Source organism: Zosterops lateralis, assembly GCF_965231275.1.
Source record: "Zosterops lateralis genome assembly, chromosome: 12".
Classification (NCBI taxonomy): domain Eukaryota; kingdom Metazoa; phylum Chordata; class Aves; order Passeriformes; family Zosteropidae; genus Zosterops; species Zosterops lateralis.
The window spans coordinates 11,236,605-11,252,149 of NC_139772.1; the positions used below are offsets into that span (position 1 = coordinate 11,236,605).

General features: G+C 39.3%; 2 protein-coding genes across 4 annotated transcripts in view; both read left to right on the plus strand.

The window, feature by feature from the left end:
- LPCAT2 (lysophosphatidylcholine acyltransferase 2) overlaps positions 1-14,140 on the plus strand; it is a gene marked incomplete at its 5' end in the record, with an annotated part of 30,297 nt that extends 16,157 nt beyond the window's left edge. For all 3 annotated transcript variants that reach the window (XM_083870126.1, XM_083870127.1, XM_083870128.1), the window contains 6 exons: positions 1,770-1,852; positions 2,386-2,511; positions 3,605-3,758; positions 10,352-10,450; positions 12,121-12,262; positions 12,517-14,140. In XM_083870126.1, the coding sequence (XP_083726252.1) occupies positions 1,770-1,852; positions 2,386-2,511; positions 3,605-3,758; positions 10,352-10,450; positions 12,121-12,262; positions 12,517-12,761 (849 nt within the window). In that variant the 3' untranslated portion in view covers positions 12,762-14,140. The remainder of the gene's footprint in view (positions 1-1,769; positions 1,853-2,385; positions 2,512-3,604; positions 3,759-10,351; positions 10,451-12,120; positions 12,263-12,516) is intronic.
- On the plus strand, positions 5,124-6,287 carry CAPNS2 (calpain small subunit 2; the record flags this gene model as incomplete). Its single annotated transcript, XM_083869913.1, is given in 3 exon segments — positions 5,124-5,208; positions 5,211-5,224; positions 5,228-6,287. Coding segments are annotated over 3 exon segments (864 nt in total). The 3' UTR covers positions 5,993-6,287.
- Positions 14,141-15,545: the final 1,405 nt, after the last annotated feature.

The following is a 15,545-nucleotide window of genomic DNA, read 5'->3' on the forward strand; positions in this document are numbered from 1 at the left end:
CTGGCAGTGAGTTTTAGGGCTGCAAAAAATACAGCGTTTGGCAAATTCCCTAAGATGAAAGACTAGGTCACAAGCAGATCAGAGAAATATTTCTGCTGCTGAAAGAGGTATGAAGAATTTTTCTTACAGGACTGAGTTTGACTGTGAAGATGTACTTGCCACTCTCCAGGAGATAGGCAGCTGAGGGTGTGAGATCATGCAGCCGCTGCAGGAGGTCAAGAAACCAAATTCTTGATCTTCAGCTGTTGTTTCTGGCAAACAGGTTTTAGGAATAATGGTCAGGGTTTGTTTTTTTTTTGAAGGGGATGAAGGTGGTGTTTAAGCTGTCAGGAATTTACATTGCTCTGTGAGCAAGACCTCAGCCTCAAGTGAGGTAATGACCACTTTGAAAACCATGACCATGTTTGCGTAGATAAACCCAGAGTTACGACTTCATCTCACCCAGTGCTGACAGGGGTTTCTGTGTACTGTGTGCCTGTGCTTTCTCAGTTTGAGTTTTGTGACTTCTGAAGGAGAGTTGTAATAGCCAGGGACCTATTCCAGACCTTGAACAAAGCTGGCAACTGCTTACAAAAGGAATGAGATCTCAAATGTTCCTGTGGACAGCTGGACCTCTCCCCTGCTTACAGGAGAGACAACTCTTAATTATAAACAGAAAATTGTTATGGTTATTTGACAGTTAACCAGTTCCATAAACTCACTGGTTTTAATCATGAAGAGAAAGCATTCCTTAAAAACACACACTAAAAGGCTGTTCAGGACAAACTGTGTTTTTATGGGACAGTTAGCACTATAATAATGCATCACCAGCAACTGCAGTATAAAGCAACATAATTAACAACTTTCTTCCAATAAACCATGAGCAACACCTCATTTTTGAATTGTTGTGTTCTAGGAGTTATGGGCAGGGTGCAGAGCAGCAGAACTCAGACAAATGATAACCATAGCTGGGAAAAGGCACAGTAAACAGGGCTGTGAGAAAACACTGTAGACTGAAGTAGAAAGAGCAAAGCACTCCTCCACACACACTACTTTGCAAACAGGTGCTGCTTCATGCCACAATAGATAATAGTTCATCTAGAGGCTATTTTAGTGAATAGGTACTTTCAACTTCTTACATATTAATACTGAATCCTCGATAGTAAACATTACCATTTAGATAACTGGGGTGTTTCCTAGGTGTGGGAGGAGAGGGGGTTATTGGGATTTTTTTATCTTCTGCTTGGAGTTCCAAAATTGTATGCAGTTAGTGTGCTACAACTCAGAACTATGATTCCTTAATGTTTTTGTCATGGGGGAATAATATACAGAAACTTATCAGTCACATGCTGACAGATAGAATTAACAGGTACGAGATGGGACTGCAGTGTGTATTTAAAAACATTAACACTGTCACATACACTAGCCCAATATATAACATCACTTAAAAAGGATCTTTGAAAAGAAGTGTGCAGTATTTCAAACTCACATTCTTACCAGTGCAGCATTTAATCTTCTAACTAAGTATGTATTTATTATTTTCCTTCTTTGGAGGGTTGATTTTACATATTAAAAAAGCTTCTACCAATCCTTAAGAGGTAGTTTTGTGTGGTTAGGGCAGAAGAGCCTGAGCAGTTTCTAAGGTTGCTGAGACCTCTAGCGCCCAGTCCTTTCATTGCATGGCGCATGTTTTTCTCCTGTTCTCCCGCACTCAAACAAAAATAAGAAATCACTCATGTTCCTAATGAAGTGGTAACTATTGAATTGATTGGATAACTCATCCCTTTCAGTTTCTGCCTGTTCATGTTCCTACTGAGGAAGAAAAGAATGATCCAATTCTTTTTGCCAACAGAGTCCGACAAACCATGGCAAAGTAAGTAAACCTTTGATAACTGTTCTTTTATATTGAGTAATTCCACATACAGTCTAGCCATAAAGCACAATTTAATTAAGTCCTAGGTACTATATATAGGAATTGCTCTATATTTTCACTAAGAGGTGTCAAACTTCTGTACTAGACAACCCTGATTGTTTTTACATGGAGCATAAAGAAGGTTGTCTTACATTGGAACATGGTATGTTCAATTCGTAGAAAACTGGAATAAAATTATATCTTCTTGTGTGGCAAGGATAAGTGGGGGGTGGTTTGTTCATCAATGTTACTGGGCTGCATTTACAAGACTGTAAATCTTAAAACCTCCTGGTGCTGCTGCCATAACGTAGTTTCCCAATGTGGTTTCACAGTTTCATGAAGTGGTGTGTATTGCTTTGTCCTACTTGCAGCAGTGCAAGAATGAATTACCATTTGTTTCACATATCAGAGAAGGGAAACCATCAAGAAAAAGTTACTTTCATATGAGAAATTGATTTTGCTTTTTCCTTTTCTTTCCTGAAATTTTATTTCAGTGCTTTGAATGTCCCAGTCACTGATCACACTTTTGAAGATTGCAGACTGATGATTTCAGCAGGACAGTTGACTTTACCCATGGAAGCTGGACTGGTGGAATTCACCAAAATCAGCAAGAAACTCAAGTAAGGGAAGTTTAATCTCTTGGTAGCATAATTACTAAAGTGCTGCAGGTGTTGATGGTCATCTGCTAAAGGTTAAATAACCAGACAACAGACTTGGCCATGTGTAATATAGTGTATTTATGCATAGAATTTACATAAATTACGAGGAAGTCAGAGATGAGGAAAATCCCAGTAAAGGCTAATCCCAAGTAATTTTTGTCACCAGTGTTGCAGGAGGAAAGATTGGTTTCACCAAAGGGTGAGAAAAGTAGAGCAGTACCTATTTTAAGCACTTGATGGTAATATTGGTGGAAATTGAAATTGCTTTAGTGGTGAGGCAGTGGCAGCTTGTGGCAGGAAGTAAAAAGCCTTCTTCCCTGCCTGAAACTTCAGCTTTCTGTTCTTAGTTTTACTGCGCAGCCATGTGTCACTAGTGATGTTAATTTTTTCTGTGTGGGTGCAGTGGAATTTGAGGACTGAGCCATGTAACCATACTCCATCAAATAATCTGGCATGGCTGTGGTAAAATCTGAAGGTGTCCAATAAATCTTGACATATTATTTATGTGCTGTATATCCATTTATAGAATTCCATCTGGAATAGTTACATGGCAATCCTAATTGTTGTTACTGAGGTGCAGTGGAGTATTTCTGCAGAGATCTGACACTTCTGAGGTTCTAGCAGTGCTGGTGTTTGGGTGGGGAGTTTGCTAATAGAGCTGAGACCTACTCCCTCCTTCCTATCAAGGAAATACTTACCCTAGAGCATGATGTAACAAAGTATTGCTACACCTGCATTTACGTAATGAAAAGCTCTCTGCTTTTTAGCCTAGTAATTGGACAGACAATTCTAGGTTTGGGAAGTTATTCTATGAAAGTCTGACATACCCAAGCATAGAACTGCCTGCTTTTAATATTAATAACCAGAGGGGAGCAGTCCTTAATTACTGATATAAAGTAAAATTTCTGGTCTGAAGTACAGCATTAGAAATGCTGTACACTCATGCCCTGTTTGGTAGTTTTTCATCTTTGAACACTGTAATAACTCCTACTGAAATTCCATCTGTCCGAGAACTGCAGTATAGAAATATCTCCTCTCTCTCATGTTTGCATAGCCTAAAATGGAATCATGTCAGAGAGCAGTTGGATACTTTTGCTGCTATTGCAAGTGCTTCCAAAGGGGGAAGAATTGGAATTGAGGAGTTTGCTGAGTACTTGAAGCTGCCTATTTCAGATGTCCTCAGAGAGCTGTTTCTACTTTTTGACAGGGTGAGTAATTGGTTAACTGACTTGTTGACAATATTTTGGTAGAAATCACATGCCAAAAGGATATTTATTCTCTTGATTAATACCTTCTGTAAGCAAGGTAGGAGACAGTTACAATTTTGTTCATGAGTTTCAGTGGAGAAAACATTCATTCAACATGCCTTCTGAGGTGGCAGCCAATCCTTGGGCAAATTGCTGCACCAGTATCAGACAGTACTCTTCATGCTGGTAATAGCTGAGTATTTTCTTTTGCTGACTGCAGATTTTGATCTTATGTACATTCTGATAGCTTAGTTAGCCACTGTAATTAATTAGATAATTTAAGGCAGAGTGAAGCTAACTGGAGTGTTAACTGGAAGACTGGAGTGTTCCTGCTGTGCTTGTGAAGAGTGCTGTTAGACTTTACAGGGACTCCTCTTGCTTCTCTCCAGCCATAAAGGGGGCTGTGTGTTAACATGATAATTTAGGCTTTACCCCTAGTCAGTGCTAATCTCTCCAATTTTCTACTTCTCTTGGAGGATGGCAAAAGTTGGCTGCATTTCTCTCTCTACCAGAAGCATCAATGACTAGAGAACAGATAGAATTACTCTTACTTCTGGGCCTCCACATGTGCTGCAATGCACACAGCCTGCAAGTGCCTGTGGACTGGAGGTTTTCTCTCACCATAAGAGCTTTCCCAATTCACCATCACTCTTCCTGATCAGTTACCCTAGCAGTACACCTGTCCTTGGGAGTCCATTGTATATGCTGATTTAAACTGTTCCAGGATTTTTCCACATGAAAAGTTTTTGCAGGCTCTATAATAGGAAAGAGTCAAATATATTTCTTAAACTATTGAATGCCTTGAAGCTCTAGCAGGGCTATGTACTCGTCCTTTTGTCATTCCTGCCTTCCCATCTTGGACCATTGGTTCCTGAGGCATGTAGTCTGAGTCATGAAGCACAGTACCTACATCAGAAATGTGCTGTGGCAACCAGAGTAATTAAGGGCAATCATACTCCTTTCTCTTTCTTTATATGGCACAGCATCAGTGACTAGAACTAGCAAAGTAATGCTCAGTTCACTGAAAATTTGAGGGAATAAAAGATTGTGAAAACAAACAAGTGCAAGGCTGCTTTCACCTTTAAGGAGATCTGCACAACTGAGGAACAGTCATGCTTGTCTAACAGGGCTATTTTCAAATTGCTTCAGGTATGAGCACAGGCATTCGGAGACTTCTGCTTTGTGGGTTTCAATTTAACTTTTTCCTCTGAAATGGTTCCTCAAATCACATAAACATAACAATGCAAAGAAGAAAAGAAATAGAGGCGTATCAACACATGACAGAAACTAGCAAGACATAACTGGCAGCCAGAGACATGCACAGACATGGTGCAGTCTGAGCATGCAGATAAGTTGTGTTTTTCCCACACCCAAGTCAGACACAAAACAGCTTCAGAGAGCTACAGAACGCCAGATCTCTGAATAACTAGCGTCAGAAAATCTTCACCATGTTCCTTGCTAAAGCCTTGCTGAGCGGAGGAAGTGGTAGTAGTCGTGGAGGAAGCCTTGCACGTGGACTTGGAGGGCTCCTAACAGGAGGTGGAGGTGCAGGGAATATTGGAGGACTTGTTGGAGGCCTGGTTAACCTTATAAGTGAAGCGGCAGCTCAATATAATCCAGAGCCACCTCCACCTCCTCGCAATCATTTTACAAATGTGGAAGCTCAGGAGAGTGATGAGGTCAGACAATTTCGTCGCCTATTTGCCCAGCTGGCTGGAGATGATATGGAAGTGTGTGCCACAGAGCTGAGGGACATCCTGAACAAAGTCCTTTCCAGACACCAAGACTTGAAGACGGATGGCTTCAGCTTGGACACGTGCCGTAGCATGGTCGCCGTCATGGACAGCGATGCAAGTGGCAAACTGGGCTTCGAGGAGTTCAAGTATCTGTGGCACAACGTCAAGAAGTGGCAGTGTGTGTACAAGCAGCATGATACTGATCAGTCAGGCACTGTTGGGAGAGCCCAGCTGCCAAACGCCTTGAAGGCTGCGGGGTTCCACCTGAACGAGCAGCTGTGCCAGGTGATCGTGCGCAGATACGCCAACGACGATGGCAGCATGGATTTCAACAGCTTCATCAGCTGCCTGGTGAGGCTGGACAGCATGTTCAGGGCCTTCAAGTCCTTGGACCGAGATGGAAGTGGGCGCATCAAAGTGACCATTGAAGACTGGCTGCAGCTGACCATGTATTCGTGAAGGTGTGGCAAAAAAGCAGCTTTGTGTGGAAGATACATATGGAGGACTGTAATCCTCTGCTATATAACTGTAGTCTTTGCCTTTAGTCTTTCTAAGGCAGGTGTAGCTAGAGGTAGATGGCTGAGATTAAAGTGTAGTGATTCCTCTTGTACATGCACTAGTCTGCTTTTCTGAGGGTTTTGTGTAGATTGTTGATTGGGCAGTTGCATAAGTCTGTCTTCAGAAAATTCTAGACTCTAAGGTTAGGGAATATATTGGAAAGATCAAAGTTTAGTTACTTTTTCACGTAAAGTTGCTTGTATACAAGTATAATTATTATATAAAAAAGCTCCTAAGTTTGGTGTTGGTGTTGATGTTGCTGTTCTGATTTGTCAGCAGTCACTAAGCTGGAATAAAGGCTGTTTGCCTGAAGGCAGTCACTGGTAGAGTCTGGTGCAGTTATTTCTAAGAAGGGGAAAAACATTAGAGTTGCAATAACTGTAATAATGATAAGTGAACTTACATAATCATTTCGTTTCCTTTCTATTTGTGTTTTTTTCATGCTTGGCTGCTGAGGCAAAACCTCAGTGATACTGTCAGTTCTGTCTGGTGGCCAGGACAAATTTGAAGACTTACACGAGGCTTTTGCAAAGATCATCTTCCTACAGTTCTATGAACTAGTCTTTTCTCTATTTCCTTCAAACCTAAACTTAGTTATAGAGCAAACAACTTAAAATACTTCATTTATATTTAGAGGAACTTGAAATAATTATGTAATCACATAGCAGACAGACAGCCAAAGTCAACCTCTGGCTATCTGAGTGAAATTTAATCAGAGTGCAGCATCCCACTCAAGGTAGTTATGAAGTTCTGGCTAAGATGTCAATTTCTGAGTTTAAAAAAAAAAAAAAAAAAAAAAAAAAAAAAAAAAAAAAAAGGAATAACTTGAACTGTTAAAGGTACATTTCTTTGAATTAAGGATTACATTATTGATCAAAACAGCTCTTGCACAAGGCAGATTTCTTGGCAAGGCTCTGCTGCTTTAAATGAAAATTGTCTTGGGTGTGTGCAAGCTGGCTGGAACGTGAAAAGATGAGTTAAATAGGCAGCCTGGCACTAGAGGCAGTCTCCAGATGTGAGAGTCCTCATGCCCCTGCCCTTCCCCAGGGACACAGCAGTGACTCATTGAGAAATACCACACAATACCTGGAGGCCATCTGCATGTTAATGGGGTGCTGTGGTGTGGTTTGGTCTGTAAATTTCCATAGCTTTGATTTCTAAATCTTGCACTTACATTTGGCAAAGAGTGTCTTTCAAATTGATGAGATATCCTCCCTGGTATACTTGCAAAAACCTTTTACTTGAAACTAACTTTACAATTTGTGCTCAGACTTTTTTCCTGCTGCACTTTGTTTAAAAGTAAACAGAAAAATATTGATATTGTCCCATAGAAAAGATGCCAGTTCCTTCCTAATGGCATTCAGCTTCCTCCCAGTTCTTCATTGGAAAAGCACTCAGTTATCTCTTGTGCCACGTAGTGCCGTTTGAGCTCTGAGTAATAGAAATTTGAGCAGGAGGTGAAGTGTGATACCACCTCAAAAGTATTGATGCAGTAATATTTTAAACTTCATACTGCATCTGGCTTGCAGTCCCTGTGCAAATCTAAGTAGAGAGTGCTTATAACAATGCAGCTTTCTTGTTTTTCAAAGTCTAAGATTTACGGTATTATATTAAAAAAACAACAACAAAACCCCAGTTACCATAGGATGGTATAGGGAAAATAGTAGCAGAAAGCTGGCTTCCTTAAAGAAAACAAGAATTGTTAAGGTTACATTATGTTTTGATTGTTTTGTGTAGCATAACTACAAATACTGATGTTCTGATGTTCTACTTTGCCATTTAGAGAACTGGAACTCAGATGACATGTTGCTTCCTTAAAATATTCTTGGGTACATAGGCTGCAAACACAGTTAGATATGCACAGAAAGACAATTGCAAGTGCTTTTTGCTGTGGTGTTACACAAGCACTGAAGGTTGTCCTGTATTTTCAGTTTACCTTCCATTTCTTTTCCCAGGCAACAACCCCATCATTTCTCCTTACCTAGAATGCCAGAGCATATGGAAGTTAGTCAGCATCTTAGAGTTTAGTAAAACTAGCCACAACATGATCTTGAAAGCACAGTAACTTTATTTCCTACTAAAATGGCTGGAGTTCTGTCTATCAGACTGCACTCAGTTTTGATTACTGAGTTTTCTCACTTTAATGAAAGTAATATGACCATTATTTTATCTTTTTTTCTTGTCATATTTCCACATGCAGCCACAGCTGTGTTAACTTCTTTCAGAAGTTGTCTTTAATTAAATTATTTTAGTTTACTCCCCAATTCTTTTACTGTGATACATATTCTTAACTTTGAAAATAAATTTTAAAAATATTTTAATGACATCAAACAATCCTTTGCTAAGAATACAGTCTACAAAACAGTCCAAACATAATATTCTATGGAACTTTGAACAATTATTATCTACACTCTTGCTTCAGTTGTTTTAAGACTATGTTTGTAATGTTACATTTTAAAGTTAGATCTGTTATATCTGAGGACTGCAATGCAGACAAAATACTGAAAGTCAAACTGTGCACCACAATGAGAGCACGGATTTGTAAATTAAACTACGTGAATGGGAAAACATTGTCCTTCTCTAATGATTAAAAACTGTCAGAAGTTATAACCCTTAGACATCCATGAAAGTAACTTAAAGTTTGTATCTTATTTGTATCTTTGCTCAAAAGTTTCCCTCAAATTCTCAGGTTTCCAAAATACAAGATGTTCAAAATCAGTCAAAAGATCAATCAAAAAGATTGTTTAGACCATCAATATAAAGAAAATAGCAGTTGTCTATGCAAAAGAGTCCTGCATTGGTTTTGAAGGCTAAATAAAATCATATCTTAGAAGTTTTAAATCCTGTGAAATAGATAGTTTGATGATGACAAGTTAGTAATATTGATTTCATTATATTATTACACATATTTTGCTAGTCAAGAACTGTCTCAAAATCTAAATTCAATTACTAAAATCCCTGTTTCATAGCACCCAAAATTTTCAAAGCATTCTACAGAGCAGCTTTAGTGTTGTCTCCTGGCATATTGCACTGTTCAGCAGCAGAAAACCAAGAGCAGAAAGCTAAGGTTGGTAGGCTCAAATGGACATTAGAAATTGGTAGGAGAGCCAGAAATAGAATCCTGGTCTGGCTCTTTGCTGCAGATTTACTCAGCAGACCATCCCTCTCTCACTTGGCTGAAAAAGTTTTGTGCTGTTCTCATATGTAGGGATTCCACTTTTTCAGAAAATGTTTTTCTTGATGAAATGCAAAACACGTTATCCACAAAGGGAACTCTGTTTTACACTTCAGTTTGCTTTTAAAACATTTTTGATGCCTTTATTGTGAATACTCAAAACAGTGAGCTACATGTCATCTCTATTATGATGTCATTACCTGCTCTGTGTCCCACCATCTAAAATTCGCAGGTGGCTTTTGCCCAGATGGATGTTTCCCAAAATACTCAAGAAACTTCTAGTGTGGTGACAGAAACACTACTGACATAAGCATAGATTTCATCAGGCATCTGCCATTCTCCCTATCTGCAAATATAATGCAGCTTACACAGAATTAATCACAAATCCCATCAAAGCAAGCTTCAAATGTTTTGTTGATGTAGCTTTGTAGTTAACACATTGAAATGTTTGTTCAGATCAAAACTGGAATTATTACAGAAGTTGTTCCAATGAATTCTTCGCGTTTCTGGCTTAAACCATAGGACAGTGCATTGGCTTCCAAATAGCACGTAGGGCAGTGCATAGGCTTCAAAAGAAAGCTTAAGATAAACCAGGTAGATTAGATTTGGTTGTCCTTTCACTGACATATATTTTATTGCTGAAGGTTCAAACTCAAAGCAACAGCCTCACTCTTGGGCTGTTGATTCTGGAATGTTGCATTGGTCTCTGAACCTCAGCAAGTGCCACTGCTGCATGCACTGCTACAGTTACCTCAGACACTCCATTCTGGTTATTCTTAGAGCCTTCCCGAAGGCCATGTACTAAAGAAAATCTTAAAGTTGTTTTGAATCTTTTTTTGTTTGTGTTTTGTTTGTTCATAAAATAGAAATCTATACCCAGTTTGTAGCTACTGAAAACATGTGTATTGCTGCTCCAGCCTCAGTATTATGGATTTAGTGAGCTCTTAGGTTTTTTCCCAGGAAGAACAAAAACCTCTAGTATTGTAAATTGTCTTAGTACATGTGTTGTGTTTGATTTACAAAAGAGCTTTTAAAGTGATTTGCAGTGTTAGCTATAACTACTGCCATGCATGTTTGGGTTACAGAATGGAGATGGCACCATCGACTTCAGAGAGTATGTAATTGGTTTGTCTATTCTTTGTAACCCAGCCAACACAGAGGAGACTATTCGGATGGCATTTAAGGTAAGTTCAATTTAGTATAAATCTACAAACCTGACAAATCAAGACTGACTGTAAGTCTGTTAGCTTTCAAATCATAAGTTTATAGCTTCAATCTGTTATGCAAATGTGAGTAATTCTCTTAAACCAATTGACATTTAGAGTGTGAAAGGGAGGGGAAGAATTGCAGGCATCATAGAGAAGGGTTTCAAAAGCCATCTAAAGGCACTAATGAATATGTAACTTGGCAGGCTAACTCTAAAAATGATTCAGCAGCACTTGTAGTTTTTTTGCCTGAGGTTTTTTTCTGCTGTGATTCTTCAATGTCACAATAGATGGAGTAATATCCTCTTGTGGGTCAAGCCTCACTAGAGTCATTGTTCTTAACAAAGAGGAGTGGAAAAAAAACTTAAGGGCTGTTCAGGACTGACACATTGGAAACTGGACTGCATCTAAGAACTGCTGCCTTGTCCCGTAGTGCCCTGATAGTACAAGCAGTCAAGGAGCAATATCTCCTTTCACATCTCAGGGACAGGCAGACAGTACATGACCAGGGATGCCCATGTTGTGAATCCTTGGCTCTTTTTTTAGTAGCTCTTTGACACAAATCCAGCTGTTTTACCCATTAATCTGGTCTTATGAATTCTGTTGAAGAACATATTGAGATACTGCTCGTGTTCATTATAAACTGGGTGCTTCCTAGTACTCATGCATACTTGGGAAGTACCAGAGATTTTGTGGCAATCCATTATATCCACTGCTTTTTTTCAGATAAGCACTAGAGCTGTTCAAGGTGATTTGTTCATTTTTAGGGACGTTTCATCAGTGCAGATTCCTATGAAGATTCCTAGCAGCTATTGTTGCTGTTCCATTGTGTTGTTTCCTAGACTATACTCTTCAGAATCTTAGCAAATGTGCTGATTATAAAATCAGTGATTTTTATTTTTTTTTTAATTTCCAGTTTCAGCACAAAGCAACTGGTTCTGCTGATAAAAGCTCGTTTCAGTTTAAAATGGAACTATGGGTTGCTTCTGCTACTTGTTTTCTGTGCCACTAAATGTCTTTTCCTTCACAATGGCAAAGTTTGCCTGTAGCAAGCATTGAAGAATTACAGCAAACCATCCCTTGTATTTCTCCAGGGGTGATTCATAGCAGATGGTTACTGTCACTGCACTGGGAAGGATGGGATAATCAGTCTACATCAACAGCCTGTATTCCAGGAACCAAAATTCCTTGTTAATTACAATCAATTCCTTAGTGAGTGATCAGTCACATACACTAAAATTTAGGTATGTCAGAGCATAAACTATGATAAAAAGTTTAATCAGATGTGCCATAACCTAGTGAAAAACTAAAACCTAAGATGTTCCAGTATAGATTGGCTGAATCCAGTACACTCTTAGCATAGCTCATGGTGACACTAAAACTACATCTTTGTTTATGTTTTATCAGTTTTGTATTATTTTTATCACTGAACCAATGCTGTGAGGTTGGTTTGTTTTGGCAGAATGTTCTATTCCCAGCTATACCATGGACTTTGCTCTGCAAAGTGTCTGCTTAGTCTTATTCCAGGCTCTTAAAATCCCAGGCATTGTTCACAGAGTTCCTGAATGCCACGATGAGTAGTTAATGTGCACAGAGGGTTCATAGGCAAAGTGATGCCAAAGTATTTCCACACCTTCTGTCTCTTCCAGCTCTTTGACATGGATGAGGATGGCACTATAACAGAAGATGAGTTTGCTTCTATCATTCAGTCAGCACTGGGGCTGCCTGAGCTTGATGTCTCTGTGCTCTTTAAAGAAATAGATGCAGATGAAACCGGGAAGCTCTCCTATGGTAAGTTACATCCTTTTGTTAGAAAGAATACTCTGATAGTCCTATTGACAGGGAGTTTCCTTTTTTAATTCCCTCAAATTCCCTGATCGTTTTCATACCTTATTTCTGGGGAGAACTGTTGAAGCATAGACAGATACTTTGTGTGATATTCCTGGGGGTTTTTAGAGGGAACTAGCTGGAGATCAGTGAAAGAAGCAGGCACTGAAATTTTCTTTCATTCTGTTGTTGCATCTGTGTTTTTTAATGTTTTTCAGACGAGTTCAAGAACTTTGCACTCAAGCATCCAGAATATGCCACGTTGTTTACTACATACTTAGATCTACAGAGACACCAGTTGGGTGTGTTTGAGGAGCATGACACTGAACTACCCAAAGGCAAACACAGCCCAGTTAGGAGCACAGCCCCAGTCTCAGAAACAACACCACTTGTAAGAAATAAAGTCTGTCCTGAAGGCAATGAAGAAGATAGTTCAAGTACCTCTGACAAAAAGGATGACTGAGAAGAGTTTAATAATTCAGCTCTTGAATCCTACAGCATATTTTCCCCAGCTGTTCATAAGCACAACTAATGTAGAGATGGAAGTTACAATTTAAAAAAGGGGTATTTGGGTTTTTTTGTTTGTTTTGTTTTTTCTTTCATGTCAGGAGTTATTCCTGTTTGATTGTAAGGGAAAAACCACTGTTCAATCCTTAATGTCAGTATCACAGTACTGGGAATGTTGTTCAGTGTCTTCCAAGTTCATGCTTCCACAAAAGTAACAGGTATGCTAAGAGGGGTACCAGGCTTCAGCACTGCAGTGACCTCTCAGAATGGAGACTGAGGAGTCCACTTGTCTAAAAACAAGTGGAATTTTTGGTGCTGCTCAATTCCTCTACATCCCCAACATGTCTTAAGGGAAAAAATTGCTAGAGTGTTTTAATTTGCAGTATCACTTAGCCGTTCTCGAGTTTCTGAGGCACACAAAAATGAGTTACAGGAAGCTGAGAGTTGAAGATTATGTTTTTTGGCTATCCTTGGATTGCCCTTAAGTACTTATGAATCAGAAAGCCTAAGCTTCTGAACAAGACATGTTGGGTCACTGATGTTAACACTTTAGGCCTAAAAGCTGGTGACAGATGGAAATGGCTGCACTTCTAACAACAAAAAACTAATTGGAATTCAAGGTAGCAGCTTACAATCTAGAGGAAAATGCAGACAGTAAGACCTAAGAATTAATGGACTATTTCAAAATAGATACCATGTTATTTACAGTAACAACTGTTCAGGATCACATTGGGAGGAGCATTTCAAACTTTAGCGTATTTTTTATTCTCGCAATTATCAACAGAGGAATGTGACCTTGCTCTGCAGAGCTTGAAAGGCAAATATGCTGTCAAACCATAGTTCTAGTTCTTAGTATCTACTCTAAAGCTGTCTCCTGGAAACCATGTTTGCATTACTGTGCCATTACTCAGTCTCCTTGGGGTTTGGTTCAAAACCAAGCACTTCCTAGTCAATGATTTGGATATGTTTTGTCTCAGTCCTCTCTAGTGCACTGGAAATTGGGCCTTTACCTTTTTCCGTCCTTCATCTGAATGCACTTTATGCAGTATTTAAAATATATAGCTATTTACGCAAATACTTCTCAATAAAAACTTGGAAGGGATTAAATGACAAGATATTTTCAAATTAAAACTGAGATGAGCAAAGCCTAGACTGTCTAGTACCAATAATAACCAACTTTCAGCAGATTTTCATATGTGAAATGGTAACCTCTGCCTATAAGTTATTGCTTGCAGTCTGGCCACAAGCTCATTGCCATGTTTTACTTTCTCTGTTTATAATTGTGCCTCTCTGATGTTTCATCTGCTTAAAATAAATCTATATTTTTTAAAAGACTTTACTTGAACAGCTGTCTTTTTAGTACAGTGGGAAGGATACCTTGTCTACCATAAGGGGGCTGGGGGGCAGTTTCCAGGAAGTCATGCTTAAGATGTCTTACTGTGGTAAACTCAGTGCAGCCTCAAGTTGGCATTTTCAGTTCTTTTTATGATGGCACTTTGCTTTATGGCAGGGCTGGAAGAGTAGGACAGGACCAATGCTCTTCCAAAGAGTAACTTCTGGTGACTGCTTCGACAAGAAGGATTTGATACAGAGGTCTGCAAATCCGTGGAGAGAGACTTCCATTTTTTGATAGAAAATAAAGCAAGTATCACAATTTACATGTAAAATGAGTGACCTCAACCACAGTTGAGATGTAACAATCATGGCTTTTAGTATTGTGGACATTAGGAGAGCTTTTTCTCCCAGTCAGAGAAGGAGAAACAGGAATACAGTTAACTGGAATACATGTTAATTCTTAGCAAGGATGCTTTTACCTAGCACGTTAACCAAAGTCTCAGCTTTTCAACCAGCAGTAATCTCTTCAAAAATGACTTCTATTCCAGCTAGTAAGAAAAAGATGGGTGGGCAAAGGTGGCAAAGGAAAGCACTTCAAGGTCTCAGGATGCAAAGGCTGCCTTAGACACACTCCTGCTGAGTCCAGCCACATTCAGCAGCAGGAGATGGGCTGTCCAACAGCACAGCATGTTCAGTGATTTTATAAAAATCTGCAAGTCACACAAACCCCTTGCAGTTAAAGATACAATATCATATATTAATAAATACATAAATCTACCTATCCCTGTAGTTAGAGGGAAAGCCACAAATGGGTTTGGTATGTAGCAGTGATTGAACCATGCTCCAAAGAGAAATTAGCTAAACACTAGAGACACTAACTCAATATACACACATCTGCTGGATGTGCGGGAAGGGAATACATTAATTTCTAGGCATCATCGTGCCTCAGGGAGCTTTTAAAAGGACCAAACTAAAAGCAGTCTGCAATAAACAGGCATTACATTAAGTGGCAGAGCAGGAACTAAACAGAAGGAGAAGGTTAAAAATACTAAACAGAAAATGGCTCTCCATCAGGCATTGAGGGATGACACCTTTCTGCCTCAGACTTCCTGAGGTGTAAGTCAGTAAGTCTGTGGGCTGATTTTGGGTCACTGTGAGTCCTGCACAGCAGAAAGGTATATTTGGCCCCATGTCACCCTAGAATTTATTTCATCAAGGCTTTTCTGTCTTGCTTTGACATGGATTTGATGGTAAATCCTTCATGGATACAAAAATAAGACACTTTGAAGTAGGCAGAAACTCCAAAAATATTAACATGGGTGAGAATCAGACAAGGAAAAGTCTATTACAAGAGGGAAACAACTTACTCACAAGAATACAGGCCCGTGGGATGCTGTTATTCATG